The sequence below is a fragment of the Scyliorhinus torazame genome, chromosome X (assembly GCF_047496885.1).
Source record: "Scyliorhinus torazame isolate Kashiwa2021f chromosome X, sScyTor2.1, whole genome shotgun sequence".
Taxonomy (NCBI): domain Eukaryota; kingdom Metazoa; phylum Chordata; class Chondrichthyes; order Carcharhiniformes; family Scyliorhinidae; genus Scyliorhinus; species Scyliorhinus torazame.
The window spans coordinates 34,683,402-34,706,747 of NC_092738.1; the positions used below are offsets into that span (position 1 = coordinate 34,683,402).

The window sequence follows — 23,346 nt, forward strand, 5'->3', positions numbered from 1 at the left end:
GTGCAGGTTAGGTGGATTGGCTGTGATAAATTGCCCTTAGTGTCCAAAGATGTGCAGGTTAGGTGGATTGGCCATGTTAAATTGTCCCTTAGTGAAAGAGCACCCTCATTAAGCCCACGCTTCCACCCTATCCCCGTAACCTAGTAACCCCCACCTAACCTTTATGGACACATAGGCAATTGACCATGGCCAATCCACCTAACCTGCACATCTTTGGAGACTAAGGGCAATTTATCACAGCCAATCCACCTAACCTGCACATCTTTGGACTGTGGGAGGAAACCAGCGCACCCGGAGGAAACCCACGCACACACGGGGAGAACGTGCAGACTCCGCACAGACAGTGACCCAAGGCCGGAATTGAACCCAGGTCCCTGGTGCTGTGGGGCAGCAGTGCTAACCACTGAGCCACCTTGCCGCCCCACCTATTATTCTTAAAATTTGGACTTGGCCATTTGCTGTTCAATGGAAATACCACCTGATGGGAATCTGCCCAAGGCGCTCAGTAACTTTTCCATTCAGGTGCAATCCCAGGCCACACCAATGAAGCCTATCCATCATCACACCTGGACCAATGAGGTGAGGATACTGCGTAGCACAGACTCCCAATTGGTCGATCCCCCAGTAGCCACTCCTCCACCAAGTGGTTGCTGTCTCTTTGTGACTGACAGCTGTCAACTGCCCCCATCCCATCCTTTCAAAACAAAATCCACAGGATGAAGTTTATGGGGAAATGTACAAATGCCTCTCACTGTGCCCTTTTAGCACAAAAAGAGTTAAAATCCAAGATTCTCAAGTTTGACCGTCAGACAAAAAGTTGAAATTGGAAACTGCTTGAGAAATGGGTCTGTTACACTGGGGTTAACGACACAAATTGAAGGGAATTAAAATACTGTGGCCGACATAAAACAGGATTTAAACAAAACAGCAAATATATATATGGATGTCTCCCAGATTGAAATATTCAGTTTAAGAACACGTGCATCTAGAATTCATGGCAAGTGACTTTGTGTTGGCCCCATTGCAGCCCTGGTCTCCCAATTTCTCAGGAGGTGACTGAGGCAGAGAGAGTTTGGTGAATGAATTAAGTCCTCGTTGCAGATTTGGCCTGTGTGCGGGGTGTGAAGGGGACTTACTGCAGTCAACTGGGCAGGTCAGTCTGCAAATCGAGACAAACCGTCCTTACCCTGTGGACTGGGAACACTTTTAACACATTCACTCCCTGTCTTTTGAAACTGACAAAACTGGGACAGGTGAACAAAGTATCAAATGAATTGAGTTTATTTCAAAGCAATAAAACTGGACACCGACTGCTGGGAATCACATTTGCACAACTTCGCCTAATGAATACACTTAAACATGTGTCTCAAACTGTTCCCCGCCAGGCTTTTTCTAAACAAAAAACAATGTCTGAATATCAGGCAGAAAGACACGCCATTGTTTAAAGAAATATCTTGAAATATCTCCTACCCATGGACTTAAAATGCCAGAACTTTTCTGAAATCCTACAACTTCACAATTCAACGGGACCTGCAGAAAAGTATTTTCCACTGCACTCGATTCCTGTGTAGATCTGTGTGAGCTGTGCACTGTTTTGTTACAAAGAGCGAATTAAACAAACGGTGAAGCTCCCTGGAGTTCAAGGGATTGAGAGAGAGAAAAATGAATCCAGACTTTTAAATTCAGAAACAGTAGCTCAAATGATTGTTTGATTTAAGTCAGTCGGAGTGTGTGATCCCTTGTAAATCATTAAGGGTTTAAAAAAAAACACAAGTTTGCCTCGGTGCACTTGCTTCATTCGATGAAATAAAGCAGATTAAGAAACCTTTTTCTAACGTACCAGCTCTGGTGGGAGAGATTCACGCTCAAAACGTTTACTAAACTTCATTGAAAGTGCACCAAAACTTCTTAAAGTTCCAAATGGACATTTGAAACTGTTAGAGGTTGACTTCTAAAGCGGTGTTTCTTAATGAAATAAACTTATTTTAACAGGAGTTGGGTTTTTTTAATACAGTGATAATGCTCACTCAATTTTCAGTACAGAAAATCCTTTTTTTTTAAACAGTACAGTATTCTGGGGGCTTCTGTCTGGGCTGGAAGGAGGGGCTTTAGTGAATGGGGAGAGTGAGCAAAGGATTGGAGTGGGTCAGGTTACAACTCGACTGGGGGGCTAAAGGGGGTGGATCAGAGTCCCAAACAGTGGGGATATACGCAGTCATTGAAGGGTAAGCGGATTTAAAACTGCGGTACCCAGCCCAGAGTAGAGTGCACAAGTTTCTGCTGGGGCCCCCGTACTGGATACCTCTTTCGTTTTCCCGTTTCCAAGATTGACTTTATGACGGCGCGATAATCGTGGGACTCCTCTCCTCACCTCATTCCCACATAACGACTCTGCATGTCTAATATTTAGACATGTTTAGGTTTGTGGATTCCCGAACATTGGTGTTGCTCACAGCAACGCAAGCCATTCTATTAGCTGTTGTCAAATGTCAAGGCGCAGATATTCGTAAGTACCTTTTATTTCCATTCTTCCAAAGCAAAAAGATAAATTATTTAAGTGCATTCAGTTGTACGACAGCTCATTCAGGGAGGGAATAGTGAATGACATTGGTTTATAGTTCTGTTTTAAAAAAATACTTGGCTCTGAAGTCTTTTATGGTTCTGGTTTTAAAAAATATTTATGGGACTGTTTCAAAGTGGTTGTGTGTCTCTGTTGTTGCAGTGTGTTTTGCCTGAGATCTTCTTAAAGTTCGAAACGAGTTTGTGAAATCAAAAATAACCTGGGTTATTTTTTTAAAACTTTGTTTTTTTTTCCCCTGTTGGAATTGTGATTGGGGAGGGGAGGGGTGAGAGGGGAGGGAGGGGGAGATTCTGGGTTTAAGGTGCAATGCTAGCCCAGGTCAAAAAAGAGCAAGTCCTGTTTGAGAACGTTTGAATCAGGAATCTGCAATCGAATTGGGAAACTTCAATCTGGCTGGTTTGAAGGGTCAGGGTTTATTAATGATAATTTTTTCGGAGTGTCACCAGTAACTCTGCAATGAAGTGACTGTGAAAATTTCTCCAACCCAAAGCAAATCCTTTTTTTAAAAAAACTCCTGACTCTTGAGGTTGGGCACGGAAACAGTGGAGTTATTCTGCCAACTGTGCAGAGCCTATTTAGAAGGGTAGGTTAACTTGGATCTTTGGGAAAGTCATCAAACCTTCTGCAGTGTGGGAGTGTGCGATGAGAGCAAGAGGAGCCGGGAAAGTGATGGGTCTGTGAGAAATTGCCCCCCCCCCCCCAAGAATTGGAGTTCTGAAACGGCTTCTGTGTCAAGTTTTGGCAGCTGAACTCATTAGACAGGCTGGAGGGGAGGGATGAAAACAAACACAAGTAGAATGGCGGGAGGAGAGGTAGAAATTGTAAGGGAGATTGATAGATAGCCAGACTGGAGGGGGAGGGGGAACGTGAAGCGCCTCCTCCAAAGGGGCCCAACCGAGGGATCAAACAGTACTGCCCAGCACCCTACTATTCATGGTGCATAAGGAATATGCTGGTCCACTTGGAGTATGTAACTTTACTCAGACAATACTGTCCATAGATTCTACCTGGAGTTGCTTAACTCAGTCTAATTTTCCGATTAATTTAGAGTATCCAATTCATTTTTTGTTCTAATTAAGGGGCAATTTAGCGTGGCCAATCCACCTACCCTGCACATCTTTGGGTTGTGGGGGGTGAGACCCACGGGGAGAATGTGCAAACTCCACACGGACAGTGACCCAGAGCTGGGATCGAACCTGGGACCTCGGCGCCGTGAGGCAGCAGTGCTAACCCACTGCGCCACCGTGCCGCCCTCTATTTTAACCACAGTCGAGTATGCTTGGCAATTGCAGTTCGTATGATTTTTTTTACCAGTTTAAAAGGAGCTTTAGTTGATGCGTCTGGTAACTGGATTCCAGCGTCTGCCTCGGTATTTGGACGAAACCGACGTTTATTCTGAAACTTGAAACGTTCTCCGTCTAAACTCAGTGACAACAACGGGCTAACGAGAAAGGATAGGTTTCTGTGACACTTGATACTGTCTAGGTTCTCCCCACCTGTCTGTTTTCGCCCTTCAAGGGAAGCCAACCGCACTTCCTTCTATTTTACTGCCGGGCAATGCCTGGGAGGCTCCAGACACCAATTCCAACCCTCCCCCCACCCCCAGCCCTCTGAAAGTTTGAGACACCTGGACAGTGGTGAGCCGGGTGCAGTGTGTCTGATTAGAGACTTCAGATTGGGAATAAAAATAAAAATAAACTAAAAGTGGGGGGGGGGGATTGTTTGTAAATTCGAGTCTCAAAAATGCATTATTAGTTATCAAACTTAAGAGTTCAGATGGTTTTGGAAAGACATGAAAGGCATTTTAAAAGCTGTTTGTATTATACTGTGGTTAGAAAGCACCAGTTGCATATCAGGACCTTATTTTTTCTGTGCAGTCCCAAAATACAAAGGTATACTTCAGAGCTAGTAAACTGGCAGACAAAGATTTCAAAGTTGTCTGAAACACTTCCCCACCCTCTTAAAATAGTCGAAAATTGGAACCTCTTGTACCCCAGAGATTCTGACAGTGTAATCTGGTCCATTACCCAAGTTAGCTTGCAAAATCAGTCAAAAGAAAATCTCTCACTGCGCTTCCAGAGATGGCAAAATACACTTCGAAGTTTACTGCTTCGATATCTGAAATATATATCACTCGTTGAAAGTGCTATTATGTCCTCAGAACACTGGGTTAACTTTGGGTTATTCAGTTCTGGAAACTGCAGTTGAGATACACAGAGGAATGTGGGCAGGTTCTGAATGATGTTTTTTGTCTGTGCTGTTTGCTTGGAGAAGCTGTGTGTGTGTGTGTGTGTGTGTGTGTGGATTGATTGCAATCTCCTTACTGTTTATTTAACCTGGTTCCGACAGCGGACTGTGAATCGGTAGCTCTGTGAGTCAATTGAGAATGAGATGTATTCATTCGGTCTGAGGGTCTACAGGGCTCACACATAGGAAGGAACCTTATCCCACAACCAGCAACTGGGCACATTCCAGAGCCTCGTTAATACCTGCGATTGCAAATAGTATTTGCTATTGGCATATCTTTAATATTGAAAATACGTTTGCATTTTTAAAAAGTGCTAATTCTACAACAATTTGCATAGTCATTAACTCAAATGTAATATCATTATCACAAATAAACCATTCCCCCAGTTTTGAGCATAATGGATACGGGATCTTTTTTTGAAAACTATTTTATTGAGGCATTTATATTTTACATTTTTCACAATGGATACGGGATCTTTTTAACCAAGCAACTGAGTAGTCAGGTTGAGTAAATAAAACCTCGAATGAAATGCAGTAGTTTCAGCAAAGGAATTCTAAAATCCATTTTTATGTCACGTGATTCGATTTGGGTTTATTGTAAAATGAGTGGAGTGGTGCAATGGAGCCATCTGCTGGAAATAGTGTGTGCTCGCACCTATTATCATATTTACATATTGTGTGCCTGATATTTTTCAATATTGTTGTATGCAAGCTGGTGTTTTCCAAACAGTATTTATCAATTCCTGTAGTGCACACACAATATTGTTCTTTTGTGGTGGAATTAAACTTGAAAAGTGTTCAACGAGCATATATATATACATTTGCATTAAAATCCTTAACACCAATAGATATGTACAGAAATGTTCTGTCGTATGTATCACTGTTATTCATGACTAAAAGATTTCTTGCCCTCTCTTTCTCTCCTCTCCGCCCGCTCTGCACTCACAGAGGACCTGAAAGTGAACTGTATGCAAGAGGGGCAGACATACAGTGACAAAGATGTGTGGAAACCTGAGCCTTGTAGAATCTGTGTCTGTGACGCTGGCATTATCCTTTGCGACGAGATAATCTGCGAAGATCTTAAAGATTGCCCTAATCCCGAGATTCCTTTTGGAGAATGCTGCCCTGTTTGTCTGAACGACCGAACTGCTCCCAGCGATCGTAATTTATTTATTTTTTCCCCTATATAAATAAATTACCATAAAGTCCCCATTCATGGACACAACCACCAAGGTGCCCTCTCCCCGGGAAGGTTTGTCCATCAATGGCTGCTGTGTTTTGAAACAAAAAAGGTGAAATCGGTATTTTTCTTGCACTTCCTCTTATTGCTGACCTTTGATTCATTCCCCAGTAAATTCAAAAATATCCAGATTAGCCTGGGGTTTTTTTTTTGCAAACTGGCCCTGCTTATTTTCAGAGAATTAGAAATCGTACAATCCACGAGGATTGCTTTTCCTCCTGTGTGTACCAGATGTACCCAACGGTGAAATAAAAGACAGATCACAAAGGAGGCCAAGTTCCAGCAGAGTGTCACAAACATTGCTTTCATGTGCAGAAGCTGATTTGACCCAGTTTCGAGTTGTGACTACATTGGGCCTGTTTTGCACCTAAAAAAACAGAGTGCCTTCTTAGTCCCACAGCTTTACATCTCAAATGCTTCCATCTCCAAAAACGCCAATGATTAAATAATGACAGAAGCACTGGGCATCCTTTTACTGCTCTGACATGTCATTTGAATGTGATTGATAACATAAAACATCTCCTGAGATTCCCTGATTCTGATTGGGCTGTGCAAACATGAACATTCGTAACCCGATGTCACTTCTGAATCATTTGCCAAATTCTACACAAACTTGCCCGTACATTTTCCTAATTGTGTGTCCAGACAGAAATTAAGGATATTTGTTCCTTCTTTTGTACCAAAGAATCGGAACGTTTTGAATTTATCGTTGCGAATTCTGTTCCGATCCGAGTTTTCCTGAGGTGAGATTCATGCTTTTGATGTCTAGGATAAAATCGGATGAAGGAAGAACTTTGAATATCCCTTATCTCTGGTGCCAGTGAATGAAAGTGGCAAAAGAGGAGTACGAGATCTTTTTTAAATCAGATTTTGCCTTTTTTAAATAAGTATTTGCTGCAAATGTTTACGGTTACATATTCAATTATGCTTATTATCGAGTCAAGCCTTAATGCCAACTATTCAATTTTGTTTTGCCAAAATATATGCTGATTTAAGAAGCTTTAAAAGAAATAGAAGCTCTGCTGGAGGATTAATAATTTGCTTTTTAACAGATTATTTTGCTAGCAGTTTTTTTGTTTTTGGAATTCTGATATGTGCTTGCCAGTTTAATCGCAGTAAATCACGAGTAGCCGGCAGACAGTTCCCTGTTGTTTGCAACGTTTATAATTTATCTTTGCATTGCAGCCATAGTTGGGTGCTAGTCAAATGCAGGTACATGTCAGGCTCTCTGTGCTTGGCATTCCCCCGCACCAGTGTTAGATACCAAGGCTGGGTTTTTAATTAAGTAGCTCCATTCCAATTAGGGAAGCCTCTGTGAACGGTCTATCGTGTAAATGTGGATATTGCTTTCATAAAAGATATAAAATCTTTCTTTTTCCTTCCTATCCCACACAGGGCACCGAGGTCCTCAGGTAAGATTTTGCCATCAATGACTTTACATGCTTCAATTCACCTAAACAAATGTTAAAGCTGGAGTGCTGTGTATATTAAGGATTGTAGAAGGTCATTATTGGTAACAGCAAAATCTCACCATACAGAACAGCCCCTTTGTCTTGGCCATACGCTTTGAAATGTATGGGCCATATGCTTTGAAATGTATAAAGGGAATGATTGAACACAAATGATTTTAAGAAGCGAGTCACGAATACCCACCCCACGCCCTGACCCTTTAGAGGCGAATTGTTTGTTAGTTGTTTGGTATTTACAACACAGAAGAAGACCATTCGGCCCATAGTGTGTGCACCGGCTCCCAAAAGAGCAACCCAACTAATCCCATCCCCCAGCCCTACTTCTGTAGCCGTCTGAATTCATCACTTTCAAATATATATCCAGCTCTCTTTTGACGCCTCCTATGGAATCCACCTCCACCGCTCTCCCAGGCACGCATTCCAAACCCCAGCAGCTCAACGTTCTCCTCATCTCACTCCCAGCTCTCTTGTTGACCATCTTCGAATTGTGACCCCTACTCACTGACATGCCAACCAATGGAAATAGATTTCCATCTCTTGTCCCGGGCGAAGTTTATCATCACCCAGATTTCGGCACGTTAATTGTTACGACTGGCGATCAGATCCAATGGACATTTATCAGAGGATTTGCAACTTCCTGAAAAGAGTGAGGAGCAGGGTTAATCTACAAAGTTCGAAGGAAAATCATTGAAGGAGACAAAATGAAATGTTAAGACGACTGACCAAGCATTTGCCTGAGGCACTTCACAGTGCAAAGGAGAGACGGTAACATTATCCATCGACAGCGCACCTGGAGCGACAGAACACAGCAACACCAGCATTCACCACACTAAATTTACATTCTTTAACTACTGTTGTTTTCAAACTTTCTTCTGAATAATAATAGTTTTGGTTCATGCACAACTCAAATCCAACTAAGAACTCACACAAGATACGGCTTTGAGTACAATCGCTGAGCTAACCCAAGGACAGTCACCAGAGCCCAATTACAGACGTTGGCCTCATCACAATTACTGACAATGGCCTCAATACAGTCGCCCCATCTGCTCTGAGCAACGGCACTGCCTTCCTCTGACAACAATAACTGACACTGTCCAGATCACATTCAATATTCCTCCCCTAATGAGAATCATTGCCATGGGGATACAGTCACTGACCCTCACCCTGCCCAGACTACAGTCACTGACCCTGCCCTGACTACAGTCACTCACCCTGCCCGGACTACAGTCACTGACCCTGCCCGGACTACAGTCACTCACCCTGCCCGGAGTACAGTCACTGACCCTGACCGGACTACAGTCACTGACTCTGCCCTGACTACAGTCACTGACACTGCCCTGACTACAGTCACTGACTCTGCACTGACTACAGTCACTGACTCTGCCCTGACTACAGTCACTGACTCTGCCCTGACTACAGTCAACAACTCTGCCCGGACTACAGTGACTCACCCAGCCCGGACTACAGTCACTGACCCTGCCGTGACTACAGTCACTGACTCTGCACTGACCACAGTCACTGATTCTGCCCGGACTACAGTCACTGACTCTGCCCTGACTACAGTCACTGACCCTGCCCTGACTACAGTCACTGACTCTGCACTGACTACAGTCACTGACTCTGCCCTGACTACAGTCACTGACTCTGCCCTGACTACAGTCACCAACTCTGCCCGGACTACAGTGACTCACCCAGCCCGGATTACAGTCACTGACCCTGCCCTGACTACAGTCACTGACTCTGCACTGACCACAGTCACTGATTCTGCCCGGACTACAGTCACTGACTCTGCACTGACTACAGTCACTGACCCTGCCCTGACTACAGTCACTGACTCTGCCCTGACTACAGTCACTGACTCTGCACTGACTACAGTCACAGACTCTACCCTGACTACAGTCACTGACCCTGCACTGACAACAGTCACTGACTCTGCCCTGGCTACAGTCACTGAATCTGCCCTGACTACAGTCACTGACTCTGCACTGACTACAGTCACAGACTCTACCCTGACTACAGTCACTGACCCTGCACTGACTACAGTCACCAGCTCTGCACTGACTACAGTCACTGACCCGGCCATGACTACAGTCACTGACTCTGCCCTGACTACAATCACTGACTCTGCACTGACTACAGTCACAGACTCTACCCTGACTACAGTCACTGACCCTGCACTGACAACAGTCACTGACCCTGCCCTGGCTACAGTCACTGAATCTGCACTGACTACAGTCACTGACGCTGCCCTGACTACAGTCACTGACTCTGCACTGACTACAGTCACTGACCCTGCCCTGACTACAGTCACTGACTCTGCACTGACTACAGTCACTGACCCTGCCCTGGCTACAGTCACTGAATCTGCACTGACTACAGTCACTGACAATGCCCTGACGACAGTCACTGAATCTGCCCTGACTACAGTCACTGACTCTGCCCTGACTACAGTCATCAACCCTGCCCTGACTACAGTCACTGACTCTGCCCTGACTACAGTCACTGACTCTGCACTGACTGCAGTCACTGACCCTGCACTGACAACAGTCCCTGAGCCTGCACTGACTACAGTCACTGACTCTGTCCAGACTACTGTCACTGACCCTGCCTTGACTACTGTCGGTGATGCTGCCCTGACTATAGTCACTGACTCTGTCCAGACTACAGTCACTGACCCTGCACTGACTACAGTTACTGACTCTGCACTGACTACAGTCACTGACCCTGCACTGACTACAGTCACTGACTCTGCACTGAGTACAGTCACTGACTCTGTCCAGACTACAGTCACTGACCCGGCCCTGACTACAGTTACTGACTCTGCACTGACTACAGTTACTGACCCTGCACTGACTACAGTCACTGACTCTGCTCTGAGTACAGTCCCTGACTCTGCACTGACTACAGTCACTGACCCTGCCCTGACTACAGTCACTGACCCTGCCATGACTACAGTCACTGGCTCTGCACTAACTACAGTCACTGGCCCTGCACTGACTACAGTCACTGACTCTGCACTGACTACAGTCACTGACTCTGCACTGACTACAGTCACTGACTCTGCACTGACTACAGTCACTGACTCGGCCCTGACTACAGTCACTGACCCTGCCCTGACTACAGTCACTGGCCGCCCTGACTACAATCACTGACTCTACCCTGACTACGGTCAGTGCAGAGTCAGTGACTGTAGTCAGTGCAGAGTCAGTGACTGTAGTCAGTGCAGGCTCAGTGACTGTTGTCAGTGCAGAGTCAGTGACTGTAGTCAGGGCAGGGTCAGTGATTGTAGTCAGAGCGGTCAGTGACTGTAGTCAGGGCAGAGTCAGTGACTGTAGTCAGTGCAGGGTCATTGACTGTAGTCAGGGCAGGGTCAGTGACTGTAGTCAGTGCAGAGTCAGTGACTGTAGTCACGGCAGTGTCAGTGACTGTAGTCAGGGCAGGGTCAGTGACTGTAGTCAGGGCAGAGTCAGGGACTGGAGTCAGGGCAGAGTCAGTGACTGCAGTCAGTGCAGGGTCAGTGACTGTAGTCAGTGCAGAGCCAGTGACTGTAGTCAGTGCAGGGTCAGTGACTGTAGTCAGGGCAGGGTCACTGACTGTAGTCAGGGCAGAGTCAGTGACTGTAGTCAGGGCAGAGTCAGTGACTGTAGTCAGGGCTGGGTCACTGACTGTAGTCAGGGCAGAGTCAGTGACTGTAGTCAGGGCAGGGTCAGTGACTGTAGTCAGGGCAGGATCACTGACTGTAGTCAGGGCAGAGTCAGTGACTGTAGTCAGGGCAGGGTCAGTGACTGTAGTCAGGGCAGAGTCAGTGACTGTAGTCAGTGGAGTGTCAGTGACTGTAGTCAGTGCAGGGTCAGTGACTGTACTCAGGGCAGGGTCAGTGACTGTAGTCAGTGCAGAGTCAGTGACTGTAGTCAGTGCAGAGTCAGTGACTGTAGTCAGGGCAGAGTCACTGACTGTAGACAGGGGAGAGTCAGTGACTGTAGTCAGGGTAGATACAGTGACTGTAGTCATGGCAGAGTCAGTGACTGTAGTCAGGGCAGGGTCAGTGACTGTAGTCAGGGCAGAGTCAGTGACTGTAGTCAGGGCAGAGTCAGTGACTGTAGTCAGGGCAGAGTCACTGACTGTAGTCAGGGCAGTGTCAGTGACTGTAGTCACGGCAGGGTCAGTGACTGTAGTCAGGGCAGAGTCAGGGACTGTAGTCAGGGCAGTGTCAGTGACTGTAGTCAGTGCAGAGTCAGTGACTGTAGTCAGTGCAGAGTCAGTGACTGTAGTCAGTGCAGAGTCAGTGACTGTAGTCAGTGCAGGCTCAGTGACTGTTGTCAGTGCAGAGTCAGTGACTGTAGTCAGGGCAGGGTCAGTGATTGTAGTCAGAGCGGTCAGTGACTGTAGTCAGGGCAGAGTCTGTGACTGTAGTCAGTGCAGAGTCAGTGACTGTAGTCAGTGCAGGGTCATTGACTGTAGTCAGGGCAGGGTCAGTGACTGTAGTCAGTGCAGAGTCAGTAAGTGTAGTCACGGCAGGGTCAGTGACTGTAGTCAGGGCAGGGTCAGTGACTGTAGTCAGGGCAGAGTCAGGGACTGTAGTCAGGGCAGAGTCAGTGACTGCAGTCAGTGCAGGGTCAGTGACTGTAGTCAGTGCAGAGCCAGTGACTGTAGTCAGTGCAGGGTCAGTGACTGTAGTCAGGGCAGGGTCACTGACTGTAGTCAGGGCAGAGTCAGTGACTGTAGTCAGGGCAGAGTCAGTGACTGTAGTCAGGGCTGGGTCACTGACTGTAGTCAGGGCAGAGTCAGTGACTGTAGTCAGGGCAGGGTCAGTGACTGTAGTCAGGGCAGGATCACTGACTGTAGTCAGGGCAGAGTCAGTGACTGTAGTCAGGGCAGGGTCAGTGACTGTAGTCAGGGCAGAGTCAGTGACTGTCGTCAGTGCAGAGTCAGTGACTGTAGTCAGGGCAGAGTCACTGACTGTAGTCAGGGCAGATTCAGTGACTGTAGTCATGGCAGGGTCAGTGACTGTAGTCAGGGCAGGGTCAGTGACTGTACTCAGGGCAGAGTCAGTAACTGTAGTCAGGGCAGAGTCAGTGACTGTAGTCAGGGCAGAGTCACTGACTGTAGTCAGGGCAGGGTCAGTGACTGTAGTCACGGCAGGGTCAGTGACTGTAGTCAGGGCAGAGTCAGGGACTGTAGTCAGGGCAGGGTCAGTGACTGTAGTCAGGGAAGAGTCAGTGACTGTAGTCAGGGCAGGGTCAGTGACTGTAGTCAGGGCAGAGTCAGTGACTGTAGTCAGTGCAGAGTCAGTGACTGTATTCAGTGCAGAGTCAGTGACTGTAGTCAGTGCAGAGTCAGTGACTGTAGTCATTGCAGGGTCAGTGACTGTAGTCAGGGCAGGGTCAGTGACTGTAGTCAGGGTGGGGTCAGTGACTTTAGTCAGTGCAGATTCAGTGACTGTAGTCACGGCAGAGTCAGTGACTGTAGTCAGTGCAGAGTCAGTGACTGTAGTCAGGGCAGGGTCAGTGACTGTAGCCAGGGCAGAGTCAGTGACTGTAGACAGGGGAGAGTCAGTGACTGTAGTCAGGGCAGGGTCAGTGACCATAGTCAGGGCAGGATCAGCGACTGTAGTCAGGGCAGTGTCAGTGACTGTAGTCAGTGACCCTGACTACAGTCACTGACTCTACACTGACTACAGTCACTGACCCTGCACTGACGACAGTCACTGACCTGATGACAGTCACTGACGCTTTACTGACTACAGACACTGACACTGCACTGTCTACAGTCACTGACTCTGCCCTGACTACAGTCTCTGACTCTGCACTGACTACAGTCACTGACCCTGCCCTGACTACAGTCACTGACCGTGCACTGACGACAGTCACTGACTCTGCACTGACTACAGTCACTGACCCTGCCCTGACTACAGTCACTGACCCTGCCATGACTACAGTCACAGACATTGCCCTGACTACAGTTACTGACCCTGCACTGACTACAGTCACTGACCCTGCACTAACTACAATCGCTGACCCTGCACTAACTACAGTCGCTGACTCTGTCCTGACTACAGTCACTGACCCGGCACTGACTACAGTCACCGACTCTGCCCTGACTACAGTCACTGACCCTGCACTGACTACAGTCACTAACCCTGCACTGACTATAGTCACTGACCGCTCTGACTACAGTCACTGACTCTGCACTGACTACAGTCACTGACTCTGCACTGACTACAGTCACTGACCCTGCCCTGACTACAGTCACTGACTCTGCCCTGACTACAGTCACTGACCCTGCACTGACTACAGTCAATGACCCTGCCCTAACTACAGTCACTGACTCTGCCATGACTACAGTCACTGACCCTGCCCTGACTACAGTTACTGACCCTGCCCTGACTACAGTCACTGACCCTGCACTGAGTACAGTCACTGACCCTGCACTGAGTACAGTCACTGACTCTGCCCTGACTATAGTCACTGACCCTGCCCTGACTACAGTCACTGACTCTGCCATGACTACAGTCACTGACCATGCCCTGACTACAGTTACTGACTCTGTTCTGACTACAGTCTCTGACCCTGCACTGATTACAGTCACTGACCCTGCCCTCATGACATTCAGTGACTAGTCAGTGCAGGGTCAGTGACTGTAGTCAGGACACAATCAGTGACTGTCGTGAGTGCAGAGTCAGTGACTGTAGTCAGTGCAGAGTCAGTGACTGTAGTCAGTGCAGGCTCAGTGACTGTAGTCAGGGCAGAGTCAGGGACTGTAGTCAGGGCAGAGTCAGTGACTGTAGTCAGGGCAGGGTCAGTGACTGTAGTCAGTGCAGAGTCAGGGACTGTAGTCAGGGCAGGGTCAGTGACTGTAGTCAGGGTAGGGTCAGTGACTGTAGTCAGGGCAGGGTCAGTGACTGTAGTCAGGGTAGGGTCAGTGACTGTAGTCAGGGCAGGGTCAGTGACTGTAGTCAGGGCAGAGTCAGTGACTGTAGTCAATGCTGGGTCAGTCACCCTAGTCAGTGCAGAGTCAGTCACTGTAGTCAGGGCAGGTCAGTGACTGTAGTCAGTGCAGAGTCAGTGACTGTAGTCAGTGCAGAGTCAGTGACTGTAGTCAGGGCAGAGTCAGTGACTGTAGTCAATGCTGGGTCAGTGACTGTTCTCAGGGCAGGGTCAGTGACTGTAGTCAGGGCAGAGTCAGTGACTGTAGTCTGTGCAGGGTCAGTCACCATAGTCAGTGCAGAGTCAGTGACTGTAGTCAGGCAAAGTCACTGACTGTAGTCTGTGCAGGGTCAGTCACCGTAGTCAGTGCAGAGTCAGTGACTGTAGTCAGTGCAGAGTCAGTGACTGTAGTCCAGGCAAGGTCAGCGACTGTAGTCAGTGGTGGTCAGTGACTGTAGTCAGGAAAGGGTCAGTGACTGTAGTCAGTGCAGGGTCAGTGACAGTCGTCAGGGCAGAGTCAGTGACTGCAGTCGGTGCAGAGACAGTGACTGTAGTCAGTACAAGGTCAGTAACTGTCGTTAGGGGAGGGACTACAGTCACTGACTCTGCACTGACTACAGTCACTGACTCTGCCCTGATTACAGTCACTGACCCTGCCCTGACTACAGTCACTGACTCTGCTCTGACTACAGTCACTGACTCTGCACTGACTACAGTCACTGACTCTGCCCTGACTACAGTCACTGACTCTGCCCTGACTACAGTCACTGACCCTGCCCTGAGTACAGTCACTGACCCTGCCCTGACTACAGTCACTGACTCTGTCCAGACTACAGTCAGTGATCCTGCCCTGACTACAGTCACTGACTCTGCCCTGACTACAGTCAGTGACTCTGCCCTGACTAAAATCACTGACCCTGCCCTGACTACAGTCACTGACTCTGCCCTGACTACAGTCACTGACTCTGCCCTGACTATAGTCACTGACCCTGCCCTGATTACAGTCACTGACCCTGCCCTGACTACAGTCAGTGACTCTGCCCTGACTACAATCACTGATTCTGCCCTGACTACAGTCACTGACTCTGCCCTGACTACAGTCACTGACCCTTCCCTGACTACAGTCACTGACCCTGCCCTGACTACAATCACTGACCCTGCCCTGACTACAGTCACTGACTCTGCCCTGACTACAGTCACTGACTCTGCCCTGACTACAGTCACTGACCCTGCCCTGATTACAGTCACTGACTCTGCACTGACTACAGTCACTGACTCTGCCCTGACTACAGTCACTGACTCTGCACTGACTACAGTCACTGACTCTGCACTGACTACAGTCACTGACTCTGCCCTGACTACAATCACTGACCCTGCCCTGATTACAGTCACTGACTCTGCCCTGACTACAGTCACTGACCCTGCCCTGACTACAGTCACTGACTCTGCACTGACTACAGTCACTGACTCTGCCCTGACTACAATCACTGACCCTGCCCTGACTACAGTCACTGACTCTGCCCTGACTACAGTCACTGACTCTGCCCTGACTACAGTCACTGACCCTGCCCTGATTACAGTCACTGACCCTGCCCTGACTACAGTCAGTGACTCTGCCCTGACTACAATCACTGATTCTGCCCTGACTACAGTCACTGACTCTGCCCTGACTACAGTCACTGACCCTTCCCTGACTACAGTCACTGACCCTGCCCTGACTACAATCACTGACTCTGCCCTGACTACAGTCACTGACCCTGCCCTGACTACAGTCAGTGACTCTGCCCTGACTACAATCACTGACCCTGCCCTGATTACAGTCACTGACCCTGCCCTGACTACAGTCAGTGACTCTGCCCTGACTACAATCACTGATTCTGCCCTGACTGCAGTCACTGACTCTGCACTGACTAAAGTCACTGACCCTGCCCTGACTACAGTCACTGACCCTGCCCTGACTACAGTCACTGACTCTGCACTGACTACAGTCACTGATCCTGCCCTGTCTACAGTCACTGACCCTGCACTGACTACAGTCACTGACCCCACCCTGACTACAGTCACTGACTCTGCACTGACTACAGTCACTGACTGTGCCCTGACTACAGTCACTGACTCTGCCCGGACTACAGTCACTGACCCTGCCCTGACTACAGTCACTGACTCTGCTCTGACTACAGTCACTGACCCTGCCGTGACTACAGACACTGACCCTGCCGTGACTACAGACACTGACTCTGCCCTGACTACAATCACTGACTCTGCCCTGACTACAGTCACTGACCCTGCCCTGACTACAGTCACTGACCCTGCCCTGACTACAGTCACTGACCCTGCCGTGACTACAGTCACTGACTCTGCCCTGACTACAGTCACTGACCCTGCCCTGACTACAGTCACTGACTCTGCTCTGACTACAGTCACTGACCCTGCCCTGACTACAGTCACTGACTCTGCTCTGACTACAGTCACTGACCCTGCCGTGACTACAGACACTGACCCTGCCGTGACTACAGACACTGACTCTGCCCTGACTACAATCACTGACTCTGCCCTGACTACAGTCACTGACCCTGCCCTGACTACAGTCACTGACTCTGCCCTGACTACAGTCACTGACCCTGCCCTGACTACAGTCACTGACCCTGCCCTGACTACAGTCACTGACTCTGCCCTGACTACAGTCACTGACCCTGCCCTGACTACAGTCACTGACTCTGCCCTGACTACAGTCACTGATTCTGCCCTGACTACAGTCACTGACCCTGCCCTGACTACAGTCACTGACCCTGCCTTGACTACAGACACTGACCCTGGACTGAGTACAGTGAATGACCCTGTCCTGACTACAGTCACTGACCCTGCCCTGACTACAGTCAATGACCCTGCCCTGACTACAGTCACTGACCCTGCCCTGACTACAGACACTGACCCTGGACTGAGTACAGTGAATGACCCTGTCCTGACTACAGTCACTGACCCCACCCTGACTACAGTCACTGACCTTTCTCTTACTGTAGTCATTCTCGCTACACTGATGACAGCCTCCGACCCCAACCTGTCTGCTGCCACTGCCCCTTTCCCATCTACAGTCACTGACTCCGCCTTCACTACAGCCGTAAGACAGCCCATTGAACACAGTTACAGCCTTGCCTTGTGTCCCTCTTCTCACAGTGGCCCGAGTACAGTTAGACTCTTCACCGTGTACAGCTATGCCACTACGCAACGTGTAATCACAGACACTGCTCTTGTGTGTGGCTAACCGCAGCTCATCTGGGTACAGTCCCAAATATTTCCAAAGTGTTGTTGTCTGCATTTTAAAAAAAGAAGATACAGCACTAACTCCAATAACTCACTGAACGAAGAAACCTAACTGTCCTGTTGTCCTGTCCCTTAAATGTATGTTGTTGCTGTTCCAATTTTCAGTTATTGCAAAGAGCCTTGGACATTGGAGCAGATTTAAGCTGTGTCACATTGTTTCCTCTGTTCCGTTGTTTAACTATTAATGCTCCTTCCTTCTTTCAAATTAGGGACAGAAAGGTGAACCAGGGGACATTAAAGATGTAAGTTACATTCATGCTTTTAAGTATTGAAAATTGTGTTAACTTTTCTAACTCTGGAGTCCATCCTCTCGGGCTGCATCACAGCCTGGTATGGCAACTGCTCGGCCCAAGGCCGTAAGAAACTTCAGAGAGTCGTGAACACCGCCCAGTCCATCACTCAAACCCACCTCCCAACCATTGACTCCATCTACACCCCCTGCTGCCCAGGGAAAGCGGGCAGCAGAATCAAAGACCCCTTCCACACAGGTATTCTCTCTTCCAACTTCTTCCATCGGGCAAAAGTCTGAGAACACGCACGAACAGATTCAAAAACAGCTTCTTCCCCGCTGTTACCAGACTCCTAAATGACCCTCTTATGTACTGATCTGATCTCTTCACACATCTTCTCTACTGTGTAGTACTACACTGTATGCTTCACCCGATGCCTGTGTCTGTATTTACATTGTGTATTTATGTACGTCCTATGTTTTTCATGTATGGATAGATCTGTCTGGACTGTACGCAGAATAATACTTTTCACTGGACCTCGGTACACGTGACAATAAATCCAATCCAATTCAATTCTCCCTATCACATAGTCATCTGTTATATTGACTCAAAAGTAACAGGAAAAGGACGGCTTTGGGTTAAGCATTTGCATCGGCATTTATCAGATCAGTAAACCTACTTAAAGAGGTATAGATAAAGGTGCTGAATAGCTGGCCTGATGCCTTGAATATTTTTGTTTCAATATTAACCATTCATATAGAATTTGAATATTTTAAAGTTTGATTTTTTAAAGACTTTATTGGAACAAAACAAACAAAGAAAAGTACAGCACAGGAACAGGCCCTTCGGCCCTCCAAGCCTGCGCCGATCACATGTCCTGTCTAGACCAACCGCCTGTGTCCTTCTCCACCCCGTCTGTTCATGTACCTGTCCAGATAAGTCTCAAAGGTCGCTGCCTCCACCACCTCACTTGGCCGTGCATTCCAGGCCACCACCACCCTCTGTGTAAAAAAACTTCCCCGCACATCTCCACTGAACCTTTCCCCCCTCACCTTGAACTTGTGCCCCCTTGTAATTGTCATTTTCGCCCTGGGGAAAAGCCTCCAACTGTTCACCCTATCTGTACCCCTCATAATTTTATAAACTTCTGTCAGGTCGCCCCTCAGCCTCCGTCTCTCTAGGGAGACCAATCCCAGTTTATTCAATCTCTCCTCATAGCCAGTACCCTCCATACCAGGCAACATCCTGGTAAACCTTTTCTGTACTCTCTCCGAAGCCTCCACGTCCTCCTGGTAGTGCGGTGACCAGAATTGGACACAGTATTCCAAATGTGGCCTAACCAACGTTCTATATAACTAACATAATTTGTGAGGTTTTAAACTCAATGTCCCGTCCTATGAAGGCAAGCATGCCGTATGCTTTCTTCACCACCATTCCCACCTGTGCTGCCACTTTTAAGGATCTGTGGACCTGCTCACCCAGATCTCTCTGTGTCTCTCTGCCCCTGATGGTTCTGCCATTTATTTTCTAGCTCCCATCTGAATTGGATCTACCAAAATGCATCACCTCGCATTTGTCCGGGTTAAATTCCATCTGCCATTTCTCTGCCCAATTTTGCAGCCTATCTTGTTGTATTCTCTGACAATCTTCATCACTATCCGCAACTCCTGCAATCTTCGTATCATCTGCAAACTTGCTAATCAGACCAGCGACATTTTCTTCCAAGTCATTTATATATATATTACAAAGAGCAGAGGTCCCAGAACTGATCCCTGTGGAACATCACTAGTTCCAGACCTCCATTCGGAAAAACACCCTTCCACTGCTACCCTCTGTCTTCTATGGCCAAGCCAGTTCTGAATCCATCCAGCGAGTTCACCCCTGACCCCATGTGACCTAATCTTTTGCACCAGCCTGCCAAGAGGGACCTTGTCAAATGCTTTACTAAAGTCCATGTAGACAACATCCACAGCCCTTCCCTCGTCAATCATTTTTGTCACCTCCTCAAAAAACTCAATTAAATTCGTGAGACATGACCTCCCTCGTACAAAACCATGCTGTCTGTCGCTAATAAGACCATTCACTTCCAAATGTGCATAGATGCCAACTCTGAGAAACTTTTCCAGCAATTTCACGATCACTGACGTCAAGCTCACTGGCCTATAATTACCCGGATTATCCTTGCAACTCTTCTTAAACAACATTGGCTGTCCTCCAATCCTCTGAGATCTCACCTGTAGCCAACGAGGAAACAAATATTTCTGCTGGAGGCCCAGCGATTTCATCACTTGTCTCCCTCAGTGACCTAGGATAGATGCCATCTGGCCCTGGGGATTTGTCTGCCGTAATGCTTTTTAACACACCTAACACTCCCTCCCTCGTAATAACAACTTCTTCTAAAGTGTTTACACATCCCTCGGATACACCACCAAACAACATGTCCCTCTCCTTTGTGAATACCGATGCAAAATACATATTTAGGATCTCACCTACTTCCTTTGGTTCTACACATAATTTCCTTCCTTTGTCCTTGAGTGGACCAACTCTTTCTCTAGCTATCCTCTTGTTCCTAATATAGTATAAAATGCCTTGGGATTCTCCTCATTACTGCGAAAGTACGACTCCATCAAGATTGATAACATTTGAAGTCTGGAACCTCTATGTTTACTCATTCTCTTTTCTTTATCCCAGGTTATAGGACCAAGGGGACCTCCAGGACCACAAGTGAGTGTTTAATGTTGAAAGGATCCTTCTTCCAAACATTTGACGTTTTGGAAAGCAGTTTGAATCTCATTGTTTCCACTTTGCTTTTCTGTCAGGGACCATCAGGAGAGCAGGGTACGAGGGGACCACGTGGTGAGAAGGGTGAAGCAGTGAGTGATCTTACCACACTTCTTCTTTACTAGTCCCATGCAATGGAGTTTGATAAAATAGCAAGATATGTGACAGGTTCCCAGACGAGACTGCAGCAGCAAACAGCTGCAGTCACTGAGAGCTGAACTTTCATGTTTTGTATGTTAAAAAGCAGCATTTTTCCAGTTCATCGTAAAACCTGATGGGCGGGATTCGGCATCCGCTGACACTGGAATGGGGACACGCGATTGGGTAGAGAGTAGGTTCCAACAGCAAAATCGTGGCGGCCGCTGATTTGATGCCAAATCACAATTCTCCGTCACCTCGACAGCGGAGTCAATGCGTTCCGGAACGCACCTACAGTTAACACCGTTTGCATATCATTCGCGGGCCAGACCCGGTATTCCCGGGGCCTCCGCGATGCTCCGCCTCCGATGGGCCGAGTTCCCGATGCCGCGGTTCACTTGTGCTTTTAAACATCGTGAAACCGGCGCCGTCGCTGCTGAGGGAGAGAGAGGGGGGGCGGGGGTGTAGTGGGGGCCGAGCAGGGGGTGGGCTGTGGGGTCGGGGTGGACGGGCTCGGAGCACCATTGCTGCAGCCGGCAAGGCAGCCATGCAGCTGCGCACACCGCGGACTGACCGCTGTGAACTTAGGGTCACAGGTCGTATGGGTGTCCCCCCCGCCCAGGGCACCCCTTGAGGTGCCCTCTGACCCCAGCCAATCCATCAGCTGTATGGCCACTCCAGCACAACCAGTGCCATCTTGTTGTCTGGGTGAGTGTGCGTGGGGAGTGTAATGTGTGTGTGTGGCTGGGATGAGTGTGTGTGGGGAGTGTAATGTGTGTGTGCGGCTGGGATGAGTGTGTGTGGGGAGTGTAATGTGTGTGTGCGGCTGGGATGAGTGTGTGTGGGGAGTGTAATGTGTGTGTGTGGCTGGGGTGAGTGTGTGTGGGGAGTGTAATGTGTGTGTGCGGCTGGGATGAGTGTGTGTGGGGAGTGTAATGTGTGTGTGTGGCTGGGATGAGTGTGTGTGGGGAGTGTAATGTGTGTGTGTGGCTGGGATGAGTGTGTGTGGGGAGTGTAATGTGTGTGTGCGGCTGGGATGAGTGTGTGTGGGGAGTGTAATGTGTGTGTGCGGCTGGGATGAGTGTGTGTGGGGAGTGTAATGTGTGTGAGGCTGGGATGAGTGTATGTGGGGAGTGTAATGTGTGTGTGTGGCTGGGATGAGTGTGTGTGGGGAGTGTAATGTGTGTGAGGCTGGGATGAGTGTATGTGGGGAGTGTAATGTGTGTGTGTGGCTGGGATGAGTGTGTGTGGGGAGTGTAATGTGTGTGTGCGGCTGGGATGAGTGTGTGTGGGGAGTGTAATGTGTGTGTGCGGCTGGGATGAGTGTGTGTGGGGAGTGTAATGTGTGTGTGCGGCTGGGATGAGTGTGTGTGGGGAGTGTAATGTGTGTGTGCGGCTGGGATGAGTGTGTGTGGGGAGTGTAATGTGTGTGTGTGGCTGGGATGAGTGTGTGCGGGGAGTGTAATGTATGTGTGTGGCTGGGATGAGTGTGTGTGGGGAGTGTAATGTGTGTGTGGGGCTGGGATGAGTGTGTGTGGGGAGTGTAATGTGTGTGTGCGGCTGGGATGAGTGTGTGTGGGGAGTGTAATGTGTGTGTGCGGCTGGGATGAGTGTGTGTGGGGAGTGTAATGTGTGTGTGCGGCTGGGATGAGTGTGTGTGGGGAGTGTAATGTGTGTGTGCGGCTGGGATGAGTGTGTGTGGGGAGTGTAATGTGTGTGTGCGGCTGGGATGAGTGTGTGTGGGGAGTGTAATGTGTGTGTGCGGCTGGGATGAGTGTGTGTGGGGAGTGTAATGTGTGTGTGCGGCTGGGATGAGTGTGTGTGGGGAGTGTAATGTGTGTGTGTGGCTGGGATGAGTGTGTGCGGGGAGTGTAATGTGTGTGTGTGGCTGGGATGAGTGTGTGTGGGGAGTGTAATGTGTGTGTGCGGCTGGGATGAGTGTGTGTGGGGAGTGTAATGTGTGTGTGCGGCTGGGATGAGTGTTTGTGGGGAGTGTAATGTGTGTGTGCAGCTGGGATGAGTGTGTGTGCGGAGTGTAATGTGTGTGTGCGGCTGGGATGAGTGTGTGTGGGGAGTGTAATGTGTGTGTGTGGCTGGGATGAGTGTGTGCGGGGAGTGTAATGTGTGTGTGCAGCTGGGATGAGTGTGTGTGGGGAGTGTAATGTGTGTGTGCGGCTGGGATGAGTGTGTGTGGGGAGTGTAATGTGTGTGTGCGGCTGGGATGAGTGTGTGTGGGGAGTGTAATGTGTGTGTGCGGCTGGGGTGAGTGTGTGTGGGGAGTGTAATGTGTGTGTGTGGCTGGGATGAGTGTGTGCGGGGAGTGTAATGTGTGTGTGCAGCTGGGATGAGTGTGTGTGGGGAGTGTAATGTGTGTGCGGCTGGGATGAGTGTGTGTGGGGAGTGTAATGTGTGT

General features: G+C 48.6%; 1 protein-coding gene across 2 annotated transcripts in view; it reads left to right on the plus strand.

Annotated features, from left to right (window-relative positions):
- Positions 1-2,191: 2,191 nt before the first annotated feature.
- The window catches only part of col2a1a (collagen, type II, alpha 1a), a 106,157-nt gene continuing 85,002 nt past the window's right edge, over positions 2,192-23,346 (plus strand). Inside the window, exons 1-6 of one of the 2 annotated variants that reach the window (XM_072494047.1) lie at positions 2,193-2,506; positions 5,777-5,989; positions 7,464-7,480; positions 17,994-18,026; positions 20,706-20,738; positions 20,834-20,887. In XM_072494047.1, coding sequence (XP_072350148.1) covers positions 2,413-2,506; positions 5,777-5,989; positions 7,464-7,480; positions 17,994-18,026; positions 20,706-20,738; positions 20,834-20,887 — 444 coding nt within the window. In that variant the 5' untranslated portion in view covers positions 2,193-2,412. Of the gene's footprint in view, positions 2,507-5,776; positions 5,990-7,463; positions 7,481-17,993; positions 18,027-20,705; positions 20,739-20,833; positions 20,888-23,346 lie in introns of both variants that reach the window. The other variant, XM_072494048.1, reaches the window with a different exon arrangement.